Here is a 19891-nt window from a genome sequence, read left to right on the forward strand (position 1 = left end):
AAAAGAAAAAAAAAAATCCACTGCCAAGGCTTGCCAGGCGTAGAAAGGGCTGGAACTGCTGGGGTCATTTTATTTGATTTATTGGAAATAGAGTGGATCTTATTAACATTTTAATAAAGAGAATCTTTTTGCACTAGGCTGGAAGTGGCCGCCAGTCCCCCGTGCAATTCCATTCTCTGGAAAAGTGGAATCAGCTGGCATTGCCAAGCGTGATTTGTGAGGCTGAGCCCCAACAGTCCAAAGAAGCAAATGTGCTGCCACCTCCGCGGGGCTCGCTCCTCGCGAGGTGCTCACCCCGTATCTGCCATGCAAAACTAGGGAGCGTTATGAAGGAATCCGTCTTGTAAAGCCATTGGTCCTGGTCATCAGCCTCTACCCAATGCTTTCGTGATGCTGCTGCTGATCTATTTGGGAAGTTGGCTGGCTGGCGAGGCAGAGCCTCTCCTCAAAGCCTGGCTCCCACGGAAAATATGCTCAGTGCAGCCGCGTGCATGAATGAAAACGCCGCCGGGCGCTTCTAGTCGGACAAAATGCAGCCGAGAACTCCGCTCGTTCTGTGCGTTCTCCTGTCCCAGGTAGGGAAGAGGGGCTGCCGGGCGCGCTCCGCGCCCCGTTTCTGCATTCGGATCGCCCGGCACAGGCAGGGTGAGGGGGCTTTCGGGGGGTCGGGGCCTCCGGTCGCGGCGGCGAAGACAGATCGGGGCTCGGTAGGGAGGTCATTCCGAGCCCAGAGATCCTAGGCACCCCTCCACACACAGGCTCCCACTCTGGCGTGCGTGTGCGTGTGTGTGTGTGTGTGTGTGTGTGTGTGTGTGTGTACGTTCTTTCACTGGAGGAGGAGAGAGCTCCCAGTCCTTTTTCGCTAGCAGGGGCGACATTCTCGCCCACATCAAGTGGGGTAACTTTGGTTCCCTCCTCCGGAGGCTCGGTGCATTGGAGAAAGACTCAGTTGGAGGCGACTCCAACGAGCCGCGGTTTCCCCCAGCCCAACGCCCAGCGGCCGAAGCGCTGCTCGGGTCCGGATTGCGGGCTGCGGGGCTGGAGAGGCCGAGCAGGCACCACCGACTTCCCAGGGCGCGCGGGCCGCCTGGTACAGCCCGGCTGCCCGCTGGAAGGCGCCTCGGGGCAGCAGAGAGCCGCAGCCCGGCTGCTGCTGTCGCTCAAAGGCGCCGGCGCCGGCCGCACCCGCATCGGGGTTCTTTTGCTCTCAGACCCCGGGCCCGAAAGGGCCGGAGCGTGTCCCCAGCCAGGGCGCAGGCCCCAGCCCCCGGCACCCCTATTGTCCAGCCAGCTGGAGCTCCGGCCCAATCCCGGGCTGCCGCCTCTGCTGCCTTCCCTGAGCGGGAGCGGAGCGCAGAGAAAAGTTCAAGCCTTGCCCACCCGGGCTGCAGCTGCTTGTTAACCCTCGGAGCGCTACGGCGCGAGGGAAGGGCCCGCCAACCAGGAGACGGGGCGAGGGAGACGCGGTCCGCCTGCAATCACCTCTGCATCTCAGGGATTTCGGGAAGTTTGAGTGCAGGAAAGCAGCGCTCCGAGGCCAGGCCTGGGGTGCTGGCGACTGCGGGGGGCACGCCCAGCGCTGCTCAGGGGCCTGTGGTTTCGGAGAGCACCCCGATCCAGTCCCCCATCGCCTCTCTGGCAGGTGTTGGGACTTGGAGTGAGCTGGCAGCCCGCAAGTGGGTGGATAGGAGCCAGGGCAGGGCAGGGCCGGGCAGAGAGGAGGGAAAGAAACAGGGAGTGCCTCAGGGTGCTAGGAATGAGTGTTGAGTTCCTGGCCGGGGTAGAGGCTCAGGTGGGAGTTTGCGGATGAGAGGCAGGGGAAGGGAGTTGGGTTCCCAGGTAGGGACTGTCTGGGATGGGGAGACTGGTGCAGCCTTCTAAGGGAGACCACTGCTAGAGCAATGTTGGGGTTAGACTCTGGAAATGAGCTAACATCTCAGAAATGCAGTGATGGGTGATAGTACCAGGGGAGATTCAAGTGCCCGGCTGCTGAGCCCGCTCCCATGCGCCTGACTTATTTCTTTCTTGGATATACAGTCCCGATTGAGGACTGCCCAGTTATAGCTCCTTTTCTACCAGGGTTTTCTGGTTGATTATCTTGGGGTCCCTACAGCCTTGAGTCTTGCCATGGATCCCAAGCCTGGCTGTGAACCAGTTTTCCAGATGTCCTGTACCCTAGAGACCCCTAAGGCTGTATGTGTGTACATATACCCCAATTTAGCAAGGCGGTTTGGAGCATGCCTCAGACAGAAAGGATTCAGACAGATCCTTCCTGCCATCTGCTAGTGGTACCACCCTGGGCAAGTTGTTTAACCTCTTTGAGCTTCCAAGTTCTCCATTGTAAAATAATCTGCTGTCTTCCTAGCTGCTGAGTGGATAGGATTACATTCAACAGGATGTTCTATGCAATGCATGCCACTCTGGGAGCTGTCGGTGTCTGAGAGCACTTACCACTGCCTTGTCCAGGACTTCACAGTCCTCTTTCTTTCTTGGCAGGTTTCAACCTCAGTTCATATTCCAGGGCTTACCCAAAGTTATGCCTCCTTTAGAGCAAGACAGACCAAGTGACAGGGCCCCAAGATCGATTTTTATGCACTAAGGGCTCTGCACATTGTTCTTTTTGCAAATGAACTGGTGTGTCTCCTCACCCAGGGCAGGCTGGCACAGGTGGGTTCTGAAGGCTCACTCTATTTATTTAGACGAAGGAAGCAGAGATTTTGCTGTGAATTGAAATGATTGCCCTGAGAGGCTTATTTCTATGTTCAATTGTTATGCATATCAGAGCAAATGTCCACATTAGGATAGTAATTGATATCCTGGTAGCAATAGTACCTCACAGAAAAATCATTTTGATGCAATCCAGTTAACCAGCGAGAAGTTCACGGGCAGAACTCTGTGTGCCATAGAAAAAAGTGGGGAAAGTCTTGGAGGCTTTGAGTCGACAAGCAAAAACAAAACTTTCCTGAGGCAGAGAGAAAACAGAAGGGAAAAACAATGTAATAAAGCAAATTAGTCACTCGGCTCTGGTGGTGTTCAGGCAAGCCTGTAAGTTTTTTTCCACCACAGTTGTAAAGCATTGGGTCTGGCTTTGGAAGCCATCAGTCTCTGTAAGCTTATTGGCTTGGTTGTTGTTTTAGGCATTTTGGTAGGAGATGAGGAATTCTAAGCAACAATGACTGGAAGCTGGCACCGTTGAACAGTCACCTCTCCTATCCCCTGGGGTGTTTTGGGAAAGTCTGTCCCAGAAGTGGCCTCTGGAATTTGTCTATGATAAGTAATGAGTATGAAACAAATCAAGAAAGAAATGAGCAAGAAATTCCATGGTAAATGTGATTCCCCTCCCTATTTGGGTAGCACTTACTACTAACCAAAAGTTCTAACAATGAGTGAGTAATCCCCCAAGAATTAGGAATTTAGGGAGTGGTTCAGGCTTGGAGGACAGTCACTTGGGAGTGACTAAAAATGTTCCATGGAATTCTGAGATTTCGCTATAAAGTAGGGAGTTCTCTCTTGGGGTCAGAATCTTGATTTTCAGGATTTTCAATGAGAATCAGTGTCTTATAGTGCTCCTGCAAATTTGTGTGTTTTGTTTTAAGAGCAGTGTTTATTTGCAGAACCTTTTGGATAGGGAAAAAGACACAGGGTTGAAGAGCGTGCTGCCGCCTGCCCCTCCAGGGTCAATACATGACAGCCTGTAAGATTTCCAGAGCACTAGGGAAACGGAATATTTAGTGAAAGGAGTCAGTGATAGAGTTCACCTGTCTGAATATTTTTTTTTAGCAAGTCCCAAAACAGGTTTAATAAACTGCAAAGCTGAGTATGTAATCTAGAATTTGTGTAATTCCACAGTCTATACTAAAAGCCCCAACAGTCATCTTAGCTGACTCCTAAGATGCCTCCTACTCTGCCTCCCTCCCTTCTCCCCTTTTCTATCTTTAGCCCTTGGGTTTTCCATTAAGTAAAATCTATTTCCTTCCAGAAGTATCCTCTATGTGTTATAGTGAAATTGCCCAACAAACCAACATACTCGATAACTGCATTATCTAAAAGTGTCAGCACTTGGATGTGTAAATTGAGCCTCAATCTGAAGTTCAATGTTTAGGTTAAAGTGTAGCTATGTTCTTGAAAACATCCTTATTTCCTTCCAAAAATACAATTGCTTGGGGAGTCTAGTTAATTTATATTTAGTGGAAGGTAAGGAAAAGGACAAATTATGGATTTAATTTACACCTGAATGACAGTCATATCATCTAAGTACCCAACAGTGTTTCTATGTGCACGTCTGAGTGAGTGTGTACATCTCTGCATTTTGATCTTGTAATACCTGTTGAAAAATTTCTCCAGAAGAGGGCTCCATCCACAGCATTACAAAATTCTGAATCTACAGCTCTTTTTAAAGAACTTCAATGTAGCAACTCCATCAAAACAAAACTATTCTCCTTATTCCACATTATTTGCCACAATCACCCCCAAATGAGAAATCCTGCCATTTTTCACTGTTTTTATTTCTGTGTCTCTCTCTTTCTTGCTTTCCTTCTTTTGCTCTCTTGCTTCCTTGCTAGCTTTCTTCATGCTTTCTTTCTTTTCCCCTATTGTAGTTGGTTCTGTTCTAATTCATTCTTCGACTCTGTATCCCCTCTGAGTACTGGAGCAGGGAAAATTTCAAAGATCTTTGTAGACAATGCAATATGGAATGTGAGGAAGTTCTGAAATTTCCTGGCATTTGACTTTGGTTGGACTTGATTTTATTCCGTAGGCAGCCAAAAGGCAGGAAGAGTTCTGCCTGTGGAAGGAGATAAACTTCCCCCTTACATAACCACCCAGAAGGGTGACTCCTGAGCTAGGTCCACTCACTTTCCAACACCCATTGAAAAGGAGAAGGAAATATCCACCTGTCATCCAATTACAATAATCAGCTGGACAGAATCAAACCAAGTGACCAGTGGTTTTGGCATTGTTTCTGTTTAGCTGTCAGCCAGGTGCCCATGCACCTGTGAGAATCTGACCCTCCTGAAGGATGCTGCCAATATAATTCCCCACAGCCTGCTTCTTCTGCAGCCACCTGGGATCCCAGGCCTGGCTCCCCAGGTATGAACAGGCTGCACAGACAATGGCTGGGCTGTAGGATCTGTTGCTCCTACAGTAGGCACTCAGCAGTGGCCTTATTCTAGAGTTAGGGTGGAAAGTCATCTTTCTCTGCTGAGAGAGGCAGCTTAGGGGAAAGCAGGAGAGGAGAAGAAAGGACATTTCTAACTTGAAGTGCTGACTGAGCCAGGGTCTGTGGAGGTGAATGTGTCACCCTCTGGCTTAGCAGGTTGAACCTCGAGACATCTGCTTGGTGGTAATGAAACTCATCTATCCCAACCCTGCAACTCTGGCTTCTGGGCAGAGGTTGCCAAGTAGCAGCCACAGGCTAAATTTAGCCGTGGATGCAGTTTGTTTGGCTCAAATGTTTTGAAAATTGTATATTAATAAAAAAGAAATCCAGGTTTCTAGCATTTCTCAAAAAGTCAGGTCAGGCAACCCTAGATCCACACTTCCACATGGCCGTACTTGACAGGGCTGAGTCACTACTGCCCTCTTTAGGCAGGATGTGCCTTGGTAGCTTGCCATAATCCCCACCACTCTCTACTACCCAGCCTTCTGTGCTCACTAATTTTGCCTGCTTGCCCCTAGGGCTTTTTGAGTTTGGAACCTCTGCTTTCACATATGTTGAGATTTGATCAAATTGATGCAGTTAATTTCTCAGTAATGGACTATTTGGAAAGGGAGGGACTGGCCTTTTCTCCTTCCCTGTGATTGAATTCCATTGATGTGTGCTTTGGAACAGCATGACCAAGGAGACTGCAGCCCCTCCCTGAGCACATTACTGACAGTGCTGTTGGACAGGCACCCAGAGTGACATAGCACCCAGATCGTTGCTTCAGGTATAAGAGTTATGCAGAGAAGTGACACGCTGCAGCTCAGAGTCAGTACAAGCCCTGGCACACCAGTGTGTTGGTACAAAACGTCATCATGCACCAGCAGCCAAGGGACTCTGAAACCCTGGGATCATATAGAGGGCCGCATACCCTCTCTGTCAGCAGTCCTCAATCTTTTTGGCACCAGGGACCAGTTTCATGGAAGACAGTTTTTCCACGGACTAGAAGTGGGGGGATGGTTTTGGGATGATTCAAGCACATTACATTTATTATGCATTTAATTTCTGTATTGTTACATTGTAATATATAATGAAATAATTATACAACTCACTATAATGTAGAATCACTGGGAGCCCTGAGCTTGTTTTTCTGCCACTAGATTGTACCATCTGGGGGTGATGGGAGACAGTGACAGATCATCAGGCATTAGATTCTCATAAGGAGAAGGCGACCTAGACGCCATGCATGCACAGGGTTCCAACTCCTATGAAAATGCAATGCCACGGCTGATCTGACAGGAGGCAGAGCCCAGGCAGTAATGCGAGTGCTGGGGAGCCATTATAAATACAGATGAAGCTTTTGCTTGCTCACGGGCCACTCACCTCCTGCTGTGTGGCCTGGTTTCTAACAGGCCATGGACTGGTACTGGCCTGTGGCCTGGAGGTTGGGAACCCCTGCTCTACGTAGTGTTCTACCAAGAGCATGGCTGTCCTTGGAGAACAGTGACACCTGGGCATCATCATTCCACGAGTGTTGCTCCCTCACGGTATAGACATAACCAGAACATCACAATAACTTACTGTACTTAGACTTGCCAAGTCCTCTGGGAACACTGCTCTAATATTCAGCACCTTTGTAACTTCAGGATAAAGTTGCATCTGCAGCTTTGTCACCTACTCTTTTTCTTTGAGACGGAGTCTCGCTCTGTCTACCAAGCCGGAGTGCGGTGGCATGATGTCGGCTCACTGCAACCTCCACCTCCAGGGTTTAAGCAATTCGGTGCCTCAGGCTCCTAAGTAGCTGGGATTACAGGTGCCCGCCACCAGGCCTGGCTAACTTTTTTATTTTTAGTAGAGACGGGGTTTCACCATCTTGGCCAGGCCGGTCTTGAACTCCTGACCTCGTGATCCACCTGCCTCGGCCTCCCCAAGTGCTGAGATAAACAGGCGTGAGCCACTGCACCTGACCGAGTACTCTTATGCATAGGACACTGTCACTTCCTAGCACCGTCCTGGAGCTTGTGTGATGTTTTTATATCTATTTTAACAGTTAACACCCACGGCCGTTCTACACACAGAGTTAATGCTACAATTAATGCTCTCTGGCTCTGTAAATACTAGACTAATCTGTCTGCCTCATCCCATACCAGCAGGTGAGCCTCAGATAATTCTTGTTTTCCATAGCTACAGACCCCAAAGATCACAGTAAATGTAACTCCATATACACATATGAAAAAAAGTGATTGTTTTTCCTCTGCCAGTTGCCAACAGAAGTCAAATTCTTGAAAATTAACATTAACAACTGGCACGTTTTGACATGTCATGTCTCATTTCAAAGACACCAATGAGCGTCACCCGATCTGCCGCAGAAGCACAAAGACCCTGTGTCTCCTAGCTGAACGCAGGCCGGGCTGGGGCGGAGGGCAGCAGCTGCTCAGCCATCAACAGCCCTGCCACATGCCTGGGCAGGGCCCGGAAATGAGCTCAGCCTCTGGAGGAGCCTGGGGAATGGAAGGAAGGAATGTGGCAACTTCCATCCTTGCCTTAGGGGGCCTTCAGGCCAATGTCTCTTTCCCTCAAGGTGTCAGGGAACCACTTTTCTGTGTTGTGTGCTGCAGGAAGAAGTTGGTGGCTGCAAACACCTGAAGCTTGAGCTTCTGTGATTGTCTCCCTGTGGACTGATTGATGTAGGGCCTGCGGAAAGTTGCTGGACACTGCCAGCAGAACCGAGGCTGACTCAGACTGCCCGGAGTATCCCTCCTCAACTGCCATCAGCCGTTGGGCATCTGGGATCATCTCACTCAGAGGTTGCAAATTATGGCCCGTGAGCCAATTTCTGCCTGCAGTCTGGTTTTATAAATAGTTTTATTGGATTATAGCCACACCTATTCATTTATATAATTGTTTATGGCTGCTTTTGTGCTATAACAACAGAGTTGAGACTGTCTGGCCCCTGAAACTGAAAATATTTACTATTTAGTCCCTTAGAGAAAAAGTTTCCTGACTCTTTATCTAACTTAAAGTTACAGCCAAAGAGGCTTCTGGGAGTCTTCTCAAATAAGGGGGGCCTGAGAAGTTCAGCCATTAGGGACTTTTCCTCCCAGGCCCCAAGCACTCGAGCAACTTGACTTCAAGGAGATTCACCTGAGACGAAATGGTTCCAATAAATATCTATGATCTCTATGGAGGACCTGCTATGTTCCAAGCACCACTTGTGTGTTCAGGATACAGTTGCTAATAAGGCAGACTGAGTCTCTGCTCTCTTGGGGCTCACAGCTTGGCAGGAAGGATCAATAGCAATTAATGAATAATTTAAGATGGAGACAACCACGATGAGGGAAGGAAGCCCAGCTGTGTGAGGTCATGCCATTCTAAATATTTTGCCTAGGTGTTCTTTGTCTTTCTCATCCACTAGACTATAAGCTCTGTTGTGGTACACATTGTGGCTTGATTTGTTCATTTCTATACTCCCAGGGCTTAGAACAGTGCCTGGCACGTAGTACTCAGCAAACCTGAATGAACAAATGAATGAATGAATATAAGAAAGATATCAGAGGCAGATGAAGGATCTGGGTGGCTTCCCTGACAACCTGATGCTTGAGCCCAAATCTGGAGGAGCAGTAGGGCTTACAGACAAAGACACAATAGAGGGCGTGGGTGGGGAAAGGCATTCCAGGAAGAAGGCAGAGTCTGGGTGAAGCCTCTATTCAGGGGAAATACCACACAGCCAAGGCAGTGATGTGAAGTGTGGCTGGGAGGTGCCAGAGCCAATGGGGCCGTGTCAGCCACTGCAAGAATATTGGTGTTTTTCTCAGAGCAAGTGGCAGCCATTGAGGGTAATTAGAGAAAGGTACAGAGTGATGTGATCAGATTTACTACAAGTAGCAAATTGGCTACAAGTAGCAAATGGGTTGGAGCTGGGTAAGAATGGAAAGGAAAGGCCAGTCTAGGGCTGAGATCATGGGAAGCTGGATTCAGGAACGATGGTGCAGAGATGGGGCAGGTGAGTGAAGTAGACTGATATGGTTTGGGTCTGTGTCCCCACCCAAATCTCATGTCAAATTGTAATCCCCAATGTTGGAGGTGAAGCCCAGTGGCAGGTGATTAGATCAGAGGGCGGATTTCTCCTTGCTGTAATCGCGATAGTGAGTTCTCACAAGATCTGGTTATGTGAAAGTGTATAGCACTTCTCCCTTTGCGCTCCCTCTCTCTCCTGCTTGCTGTGTGAAGACGTGCCTCCTTCCCTCCTTCCCCTTCCGCCATGATTGTAAGTTTCCTGAGGCTTTTGCAGCCATACCTCCTCTACAGCATGCAGAATTGCAAGCCAGTTAGACCTCCTGTCTTTATAAATTACCCAGTCCCAGGCAGTTCTTTATAGCAATGCACGAATGGACTAAATCCTATTCAGATAATCCAAGAGACATTTAGGCGGATAACTTGACAGGCTTTGATGGTGGCTGGGTATGGAGATGGAAGGGCCAGAGAGAGGTTAAGGAGGACTGCTTGAGTTCTGACTCTTCCAATTGGCAGGAAGAGTCAAACAAGGAGACCAGGTGTTTGACATTGTAAACAGGGTCGGTCTGAGGGCTTCTCTATGGGGGAGTGTAATCCAGGCTGCAGAACGTTCCTGGGAGAGGCACCTAAGGCCTGCATTACAGTATTGCCAGCAGATCCAGTCCATGCCTGCATCTAGGATGGGCACCGTGGGGGCCTGGAAATGCCCTTGAATAAAGTGACCGATGTGCAGCCTCTATAATTAACCAATCTCTGAGACTTTTCATGCACAAGATATTTGAGAGAAGCATTGCCAAGCCTTTAATCGTTTCTTGAACATTCAATCAGCAGCACTGGAAATATTTCTTACATGAAGCAAATAATGATCTACCCTCAGCAATCACTTTGCGAATGCTAACAAGCCTCTGCTTCAGCATGTTGGGTGTAGCCTTGGTGACTTAAGTTTTTGGTGTAGTAGAATATTCAACTGGGTGCCAGGCAGTGGTATATTCGTAAATGTTTAACAACTGGGCCACTCTAAAGAAACACCCAAACCACAAAACAAAACCCAAACCAAGATACAACCAAGTAATTTGTAGCTCTTGCCAATTTCTGTGGTGTAAGTACTGCCATCATGGACAATTTGAATCTACCAACCTGAGAGTTTCCTAAAAATTTAACAAGGGGCTCTTGCTACCTGATACTAACTGGCTCCAGCACACCATGAACCTGAATCCTGTTTCTAGCTCACCCCCTCACTCGTGGTGTGACCTTCAGCAAGCAGCTTCAATGTTTTCATCTGTAAAATGGACCAGGTTACTCGGAGGTTCAAGTGAGTAAAAAGATGTTAGAATGCAGGGAAGTCTAATTTGCTGCAAAGATGCATGCAGATTATCTAAATCATTATCACTTACAAGGAAACAGGACCTTTGGCCAGGATCCTACAGCTGTCTAATTGGGCCCTGTAAAAATACTTTGTTTGATTCAGCCACTGAATGAAGTTTGATGTCTGAGAAACAGAGGGTGTACCTCTGCTTCCTGCAGTTCTGCATGTTTTTGCAGTAAGAAAGATTATTGCGTTTTGTGGCAGTATTGATTCCGAATGTGTCTATCTTGTTTTCCTGATATCTTTCCCTTCTTTTCTTCCTGCTTTCCTCAACAAAGATATTTAGTGAGTGCTGTATGCCAGGCACTCACCTAGGTACTTTCTCCTTAGAAGCTGAGGTCTGTACAGTTACTGTGCCCTTTTTTTTTTTTTTTTGAGACAGAGTCTGGCTCTGTCACCTAGGCTGGAGTGCAGTGGCGCAATCTTGGCTCACTGCAAGCTCCTCCTCCCAGGTTCACGCCATTCTCCTGCCTCAGCCTCCTGAGTAGCTGGGACTACAGCAACCGCCACTACGCCCAGCTAATTTTTTTTTGTATTTTTAGTAGAGACGGGGTTTCACCGTGTTAGCCAGGATGGTCTTGATCTCCTGATCCCGTGATCCGCCAGCCTCGGCCTCCCAAAGTGCTGGGATTACAGGCGTGAGCCACCACGCCCGGCCTACCATGCCCTTTTAACAGATGAAGAAACTGGTGAGTTTAAGGAACCCAAGATCACAGAATAACAAGTGATGAGCTGGGATTTGCACCTGGGTCTGTGCGTGGGCAAGTCCACCTGGGGCCCGTGTCTTCACTCAGCAAGTATTTATTGAGCATTTAGGGAATTCAGAGGTAAACGAGATGAACTGAATCCCTGTCTCATGGAGCTTACAGTCTTGTGGGAACAGCAGATAAAAACAAGTAAGTAGTTGAAATAATTACAAATGTGGTAATTGTTACAATAGGAAGCAGTAGAGGCTGAAATCCATTGAAGGAAGGAGAGGCTGCTGTGCCCTCCTTTGCTTCCTTTCATCTGCCTTGCCTCCCTCTTTCTGCCGTCTTTTTTTTTTCTATTCTTCCCTTAAATGTTAATACCTACCAAGTATGAAGAATGCTGCAAACCTGGGAACCCAGAGGTGAACACGACAGTCCAGGCCCTCACCAGGAAATGTGCTGGAGCAGAATTAGAGCCTGGGGCTGCCTGGACCCAGAGCTGCTGGTGCCTTGGACTGCTTAGGGGCGTTAGGGAGACCTCGTAGAGCTTAAGAAGTGAGCTTGAATCCCTGCTCAGCCATTTACACACTGTGTTGCCTCAGATAAGTGACTTCATTTCTCTCCTTTTCTGTTTTCCCCTGTATTAAAACAACTAAAAGGGAGAATCTATGCTTGCCCTGCAGGATTTTTGTGAGAATTAAATAAGTGTATGCTAATGATGTCATCCTACGCTTAAGAAAGGTTGGTTGTATTACTTTTCACCCTGTGCTCCAAGGAAGTTTATGGTCTGAAGGTATCATGGGGTCTTGGCTTTCAGGATGTGACTAACTTAAGGGGAGAAATGACTGTGCATTTTATAATGTGTGGACATTAAAAAAAAAAAAAAAATTTGCTTCCCCGGGAGGATTTGCCAATTCCCATATTAGTAGGTGCCCCAAGATTGTTCCCCTGGGGATTCATGCCTCATAAAATCATTTGATCTGGTGGGATCTCATCTTCTTAATTTGTCTGCCCATCAGCTGTTCCTGGGAGGCTTTATTAGGGCAGTGTGTGTGTGTGTGTGTGTGTGCACGCATGCACGCATGCACCAGTGCCATAAGTACTTACTTAAAGTACCTCCAAGTAACCACAATTCACTGTAGCTGCTATGCACTAGTTACCCATGTTATCTGGAATCCTTCCTGCAACCCTTAGAGGTGACTCTTATTCCCAATTTTATATACGATGAGAAGAAGTTCTGAGTGGTGGAGTCATTTGCTCAAGGCCACACAGTCACTGAGAACTGGGACCAGGGTTTGGACCCATGCATCTTTATTCCTGGGCATATTTATTTTCCTCTATGTTGCACTAGTATATAAAAGTTTCCTTTCCCACTCCCCTCATTATATAAAAATTCTTTCCTTTGTCTATTTTGTTCTCTAGCTCCCTTAAAGTCAAGATAGCTGCCTGGGATGACCTCTTTTTTGAGTTCCTAGTCTCTCAAAGTGGGTCTGGGCCCTGGACCTCTCGTCTGGGCTACTGATTGCAACCTTCAGAACAGGGTTAGCCCAGGGTCATTTGTGTTCTTTGTCTCCGTGTCCTTGCTTTTGACCAGGGCCAAACAATCCACCTGCACTTCATGGTCCCCCCAGCAAGAACATCCCAGTAAGAACGGCCCACAGATGCCTGGGCGTGGCTGACCTGCAGCTTCAACCATGCAGGTAAATTCGCCTGCCGCTGTGTCCTGTGGCTGGATGGCATTCTTCCCTAGGGATGCTAAGAAACCCTGTTGCCTAAGTCAGTGCTTCCTGCAAGCTACTCTTTGTAATTCTTTCCCCAAACAAAAAGAAAACAAGAAATATACAGCCTGTAGCTATATAGAGACACCTGGATCTATATTGTGTGGCAATTGGATTGAATCTAACTTGAAGTTTATTTTTGTCTTACCAGACCAGTGTTTTTTCCTCTTAGTTTAAGTGCTTTAGTGATGGTTGCCATTGATTCAGCAAACACGTGTTGAGTGCTTATTATGTACCCAGCTCCATTTTCCATACTAGCCACAGAGCAGCGAGAGCATGGCCTTTGCCCTCCAGTCCTGTTCTGGTGGACAGATACTCTCTCCCTTGACAGGGTCCTCACCACTCTGTGCACCGTCCTGCCACTCGGTGGCCGTGCCTGTCTGTGCATTCCCTATTTGGTTACCTCATTCACTTAGCAAGTATTTACTGGGGGAAGACAATATCTCAAGCACAATTCTCAGCATTGAGGGAGGCAGCAGTGATTAAGAAAGACAAGATTGCCTGCCCCTGTGGAGTTTGTGTTCTCCTAGCAGAGAAAGATAGTAAACAAGAAAAATAAATAAATATGGTAGTTTTGCGTAGTGATAGTGCTATAGAAAAACGTTCAAATGGGATAGAGTGATAGTGTTGTTCTGAGCTTGTCCACCACCCTCTCTTGGGACGGAGGATTCTTTGTTCTGATGGAATGGCCTTTCTATAGTATAGAGATGAAATGTGCTACCATTTATGAAATGAAGTTAGTAATACATACATGGCATTTTTGTCTTTACTGATAAAGTATTGTTGGTCAAAGTTTGTCAACTCTCTACTTTTTGTTTGTGTTGAAATTTTACTGTTGGGAATTTACAAATATGGCAACCAATGATTTAAACCAGGGGTAGGTATCCTTTTTCTGTAATGAGCCATCTAGTAAATAGCTGGTTTCTCTTGCAACTATTCACTTTTATCAGTGTAGCATTAAAGCAGCCACAGCCGATATGTAAATGAATGGGCAGGGTAATAAAATGTTATTTACAAACACAAGCAGAGCTAGATTTGGCCCTCAGGCTGCCGTTTGCCAACCACTAAACCAGTAACTGCTTTACCAGTTGGTCAAACTTGTTTAAGACAGGGATAGGGCAGAGGCCAGCGAGGGGAACCAGGCATTCTCTTTGGCCTTAGTTGCCATGAAAATCATGGTACTTCTTTAGGGTCACATATTACTAGATTATTTGCATTAACTTTTATCAAGGTAAAGATGCTAGTAGTCAACTATGGAACGTAATTCTGAGACTAGCTCTAACACAGGAATAATTTAGTTTTGTAATATTTATCTGGGCTACAATTTTTAAGGCAGTTTTGCTACCCAAAAGTATCTTGGGATTAAACACTCTCTTGGATAGAATTCCTCTAAAGAAATAGAGACACAGAATTGGGTTCAGGGGGCTAAGTTGGTAAATGATCTCAAGGTCCATAAGTGAGCGAGTGGGGAGAGTGAGACCAAGAAGAAGGAAAGCCAGCAAGCCAGCAGTGAATGTGTCATTGAGCTGGTCACGGTCATGGGAAACCGGCTCCTTGCTGCTGGGTCTCTACAAAAGCACTGTGTAAAGCTCATTTCTGAATGGTCCCTCTGCAGAATAGGTGGCTGGGGGTGTATTCACTCGCCCTTATCTTCTGCTGGTCAGGGGTGACCCCTGCCGTCATTAACTTCTCTGTGCTTCCCTGCTGAGCCTTTGCTGTCAGGGGGAGCAGCCATGACTTTGGGAGCATCATAGCAGAAAAAATGGAAAGGTATGGCAAGTTGTTGGACTGCCAGTATATGTCCTGGGTAGGGCATGAATATATGTGATTTCTCTTGCCACCATTACACGTTACTGGAAACTTCCTCAGTAGAGCTAATGGTAACAGAAAGAATTATGGTAGTAGCAGTTTTAAAAACCTTCTGAATTTGATTAAGCACCCTCCTGCAGATATTCTCTTTCCCACTAGATGGTACCAGTATGCCAAAGCCCTAGAATGCTACCTTAGGGCCTCATCTTTGACATGTGATATATTCTCGTTACGTTTCAACAATCAATGAATAAGCCAATTGAGGTCAAAGGAATCAACTATGGATGTTTTAGGGACAGGAGATGGGAGAAAAGTGGAGGCTGTCTAAACAGTTACCCTTATTCACGCATTCAGTCATTTATCAACAAATATTACTCAGCACTGACTGAGTGCTCAACATTTTTCTAGGCACTGGGAATACAGAAATGAGTAAGACAGGCCAAGTCTCTGCTCTGGTGAGCTTATGTACTGGCTGGGGGAGAGACAATAAAAAAATGAACAGGTAGGTATGTGATGTCTGCAGGAGGGTGACGAGTGCCATGAAGAATGAGAAAGCAGGCAAGGGGGTAGACAGCGACAGGGAGAGGTCATGGCGCTTGCCTTCCCTGTTGGCTGTAGGGTGAGAGATTATTTTTGTCTGCTTCCCAAACCCAGTTCTTCCATTCACCAACTCCTTATGACACCCCTATGCGGTTTATTTTTGAAATGAAACTAGCAACTCATGGAGGGCAAAAAAAAAAAAAAAAAAAAGGTGCTTGGCAAATGGGTGTTGACTAGTCGGGGCCCTTTGCAGCCTAACACCTAACTCAGTGGACTGCTTGTTGGCTGATTTAATTTGTCTGGAATATTTCTGAATTGCTATTGTTGTTGACACACAATAGAGTTGCATTTAACTCAGAGGTTAGACTATAAGGTCAGGGTTTAAGGCAAACACAGTTGTCATTAGCCTTGAAATCTTTTAAGTTGCCCATTAAAGTACAGTAGGCGTGGTTTAGTGTATGCATCCCCGTATTGTAATCAATATGGAACAATGTATAATGCACGCAGTAATGTACAGAGCATAATAAAGAATATATGCAAGATATAATTTTATAGCATTTAATTGCAGTATTTACCTTGTTATTTTTCTCTCTCTTTGGTGGAAGAGCTGGCTTTCCATTAGTTAAATGTGCATATGATGAGACTTGACTATATTCATTTAAGCCAGATTCCTCATCATACAATCTCCACCAGACTGTGCATTAAGTAAGGCAAGACCTCTTTTCTCTGTTGTGTTCTGTTTATCTTTGGATCCCTGCTACCAGTCAGATGCTTTGGGGCAGGGGAATTGAGGAATAATAATAGTAGAAGTGGCAGTAATAGTAGCTGATATCAGTGTGGTGCTGATTTTGAACCAGGCCTGGTGTGAGTACTTTAGATGTATTAATCAGCATATTTAATCCTCATAATGACTCTAAGATATCTACTATGGTTTTAATCCCATTTCATAGATGGGGAAACTTCAAGAGAACTTAATAAAAGAACCTAATAAAGCTTTAGGACTCTAGGGCTGAGATTCAAACTCAAGACAATTCCAGACACACAAGACCACATGTTGTATGAGTCTATGAAATGGAACAAACTGTCCAGAAAAGTCAAATCCAGAGACAGAAAGCAGATTAGAAGATGTCTAGGGCTAGGGGCAGGAGGAAATGGGGAGTTACTGCTAATGGGTATAGAATTGCTTTGGGAAAGATGAAAATGCTCTGGAGCTAGATAGTGGTGGTGATTACATTAACTCTCTGTAAATATACCGCAAACCTGGGAATCATATGTCTTAACCGGGTAAGCTTTATAGTATGTTAAATATGCCCCAATAAAATTGGTATTGAATAGGAAAACAAACAAACCTTGGGCAGGCCAGCCTCAGGGCTCATATTTGTTCGTGAGCACACACAACCTGTCTTACAGTTGTTCACCACCTGCTGGTGACATTCTACTTGCTTTACTTATGTTAACACAGCAACTCCTCAAAAGATCCCCATTGTCCACCCTACTGAGATCAGAAAGCGGAGGCAGAAAGATGTTGAGAAACTTGGGGCTGGCAAGTGGTAGTTTCAGGATTAAGACCCAGGCTGTTTGGGTCTAATTCTTTCTGCCTACACTGGTTCTTACATGTGTTTCATTCATTAAAAGCAACCTATGTTATTTGGAGCTGCAGGTCACCTTGGCCTATTGGAAGTAAAGCAATGGTTTTTCACTTTTGTTTTGCTGATTTGTGAAGTGAATTAAGAACCATCTTTTGCCTCAATGGTTATTATTCCCATAGTAGCCCACCCTGGTATAGAGTTCCGGCTGCAAAGCTCTGAGACTGAAGAAAAGGAGATGTGTTAGTGTTACTGACTTTTTTTTGAGACAGGGCCTTTCTCTGTCACCCAGGCAGGAGTACAGTGGTGCAATCATAGCTAACTGCAGCCTCGACCACCTGAGCTCAAGCAACCCTCTTGCCTCAGTTCTCAAAATAGCTAAGTAGGACTACAGGAGTGGACCACCAGGCCCAGTTAATCAAAAAAAAAATTTTTTTTTAAGACAGGGTCTTGTTATGTTGCCCATGCTGGTCTCGAACTCCTGGTCTCAAGTGATCCTCCAGGAGTAGCTGGCATTACAGGCTTGGCTGACTTTTAAAAGTAGTAAGTGGTTTAGGATGGGGGGGGTGATATGGAGGTGGGGTGTGGAGAAAGAGAGAGGAAAGAAATCTAATTGGTATGCTAATTGTCATTGTACTCAAGTTGATAGCAGATTGCTGGAAGGATTTAGGATTTACCCAAATTAACATGAATGTTTGGCACCCCTTGGCTGGTGCGGCTGAAGAATTCAATAGCCTAGTAATGAGAAGTCAATCTAAGGTCTAAGGCTGGGAAAGGAACTCTCACTTCTTACATCTAGTGCTCATGACTCTGCAAATCAAGGCCCCCTGAACTCCTCCCACCCCTGCCTTCTGTGTCTCCCTCAGTGCCCTCCATCACCGCCCTACAGAGTTCCTTTGATTCTCAGGTCCCCTAACCATGGAATGTACTCTTGTCTGCCCTCACTCATGGGTTGATGATTTCTATCCTTTGTCATGTTGAAAATGCTGAGTGACAAAGCCATTAGCCATGCACAGTGAAACAAGGAAAGCAGCCTAGAGCTGGTCCCCAGACCAGGCCCAGTGCACGAGTTTATGGTGCTGGAAGGGGAGGCTTTATGGAGGCAAAGCTGAGGGGCTGTACATGTCTTCATAGGTCTCCAGTCTGTAGAAGCAACCATGCTTTGGGCTGGGGCAGAAGTCAGGACTTGAACTGGCTCTGGCTGGGACCCGGCCTCCCAGGTAGCCAGCTCCCAGGTGACAGGAGTCTGCTCGGCTCCCTCTGATTCTTAAAACCTTCCCAGGTAGCAACAGGAGATCACGCAAAGCCACATAAGTGTCTGATTCAGTTCTTCCTGGTCAGTTTTCCAGCACAGCATTTTGCAAAATGTGTTCTGAAGAGATACTGGTTCCATGGGAGGTTAATATGGGTTCCGGGGAAAAAAAGTTAGGCGAATCAAAAAATTAGTTGTATAAACTAATATTTTGGAAAACTCTGGAGTTAGAGAAATGGACCAGATTGGGTTTTGTTTTTTCACAAATGAAAGTCTCTGAGATTGCAGTGTTTTTCAGTTTCAGAGGGCTCTTCCCAAAGCCCTGAGGATAAGGAAACTCTTGTACACAGTGGGTCTCAGGCACTAATTCACAGATCACACTTCCGAAAACAAGCTGCTAGTATGCCATATCTCAGAGTACGGGCTTCGACAGGGCCCTTCACCCAACTCCAGGACCAACTGGGAGCCTGTTAGGACTGCAAATCCTGTCCTCTGGACCTAGAGAATGAAAGCCTCTGGGGGCAGGCTCAGAAATCTGTGTTCCCGGATTCCACTGGGTTTTCAGCTCCATCCAGAATAATTCTTCAGGTGTCACTGTGAATATTTGCTGATCCTTCTGACATCTATCCATGGTGCTTGTTTCTGAAGTGTAGTCTAAACCGTTGGCTCTCAACTGTTGGGGTGAGGGGGATTGTAACCCTCAGGGGACAGTTTGCAATATCTACAGACATGCTTGTTTGTCACAACCTGGGGAGGGGAGTGGGCATCTAGTGAGCAGAGCTCAGGGATGCTGTTCAACATCCTGCAATGAACAGCACAGCTCCCACCACAAAAGGTTATCCTGACCCAAATACAGTAGTGCTGAGGTGAAAAACCCTAATCCGAATGCATAGTTTCATACTCACCCAGCACACACAGGGATTTTTATCCTTATCTTATCCTGTTATTACTAGGAGGCTGGAATCTGAAGCTGGGTCTGTGAAAAGATACCTCACAGCAAGCCACTATTCATGTATAATTTTTCAAAAGGTAAAACCAAGACTCTCGGGTAAATACGCACTTTAACTCATTAATTTATGAAGAAACCAGTAAGATGCCATGATTATTTCAAAGGGCATTTAAGAAGCTAAGGTATTCGTAAGGAATTTAGCAAAGAAATGTGAAGATGAGATTGCTGAGTTAGATAAAAACTGGTTAATGTTCATCATGCCTAAACTTTTGGGGGTTATCTGTTCTATTAGACAAAAAGTATTTGCATCTCTACTGGATAAAAGTTGACCACTTAAGTGGTGACTTCACAAAGTCTGGGATCTTCAAGAGCAAACAATGAGATGAATTAAGAGCATGCTCCTAGACAACTTCAGGTGGTCCCTGACTGATAACCAAAGGATGTGCCATCAACCATTTGGGCCTCGTTTGCAAGCTTTGAATAATTTTTCTGGTGCTTTAAACACATTATTATTAGTAGTAGTATTTTGAGACGGAGTCTGGCTCTTTCGCCCAGGCTAAAGTGCAGTGGCGTGATCTTGGCTCACTGCAACCTCCATCTCCAGAGTTCAAGCGATTCTCGTGCCTCAGCCTCCCAAGTAGCCGGGATTGCAGGCGCCTGCCATCTGGCCCAGTTAATATTTTTTTTGTATTTTTCATAGAGATGGGGTTTGACCATATTGGCCAGGCTGATTTCAAACTCCTGACCTCAAGTGATCTGCCGCCTCGA

General features: G+C 46.4%; 1 protein-coding gene across 3 annotated transcripts in view; it reads left to right on the forward strand.

The window, feature by feature from the left end:
- Nucleotides 1-216: 216 nt before the first annotated feature.
- Nucleotides 217-19891, forward strand: part of CDH13 (cadherin 13) — a 1176109-nt gene continuing 1156434 nt past the window's right edge. The window contains exon 1 of one of the 3 annotated variants that reach the window (XM_054453276.2): nt 217-575. In XM_054453276.2, the coding sequence (XP_054309251.1) occupies nt 531-575 (45 nt within the window). In that variant the 5' untranslated portion in view covers nt 217-530. The remainder of the gene's footprint in view (nt 576-19891) is intronic. The other 2 variants (XM_054453277.2, XM_054453278.2) reach the window with 2 other exon arrangements.

This window comes from Pongo pygmaeus, chromosome 18 (assembly GCF_028885625.2).
Source record: "Pongo pygmaeus isolate AG05252 chromosome 18, NHGRI_mPonPyg2-v2.0_pri, whole genome shotgun sequence".
NCBI lineage: Eukaryota > Metazoa > Chordata > Mammalia > Primates > Hominidae > Pongo > Pongo pygmaeus.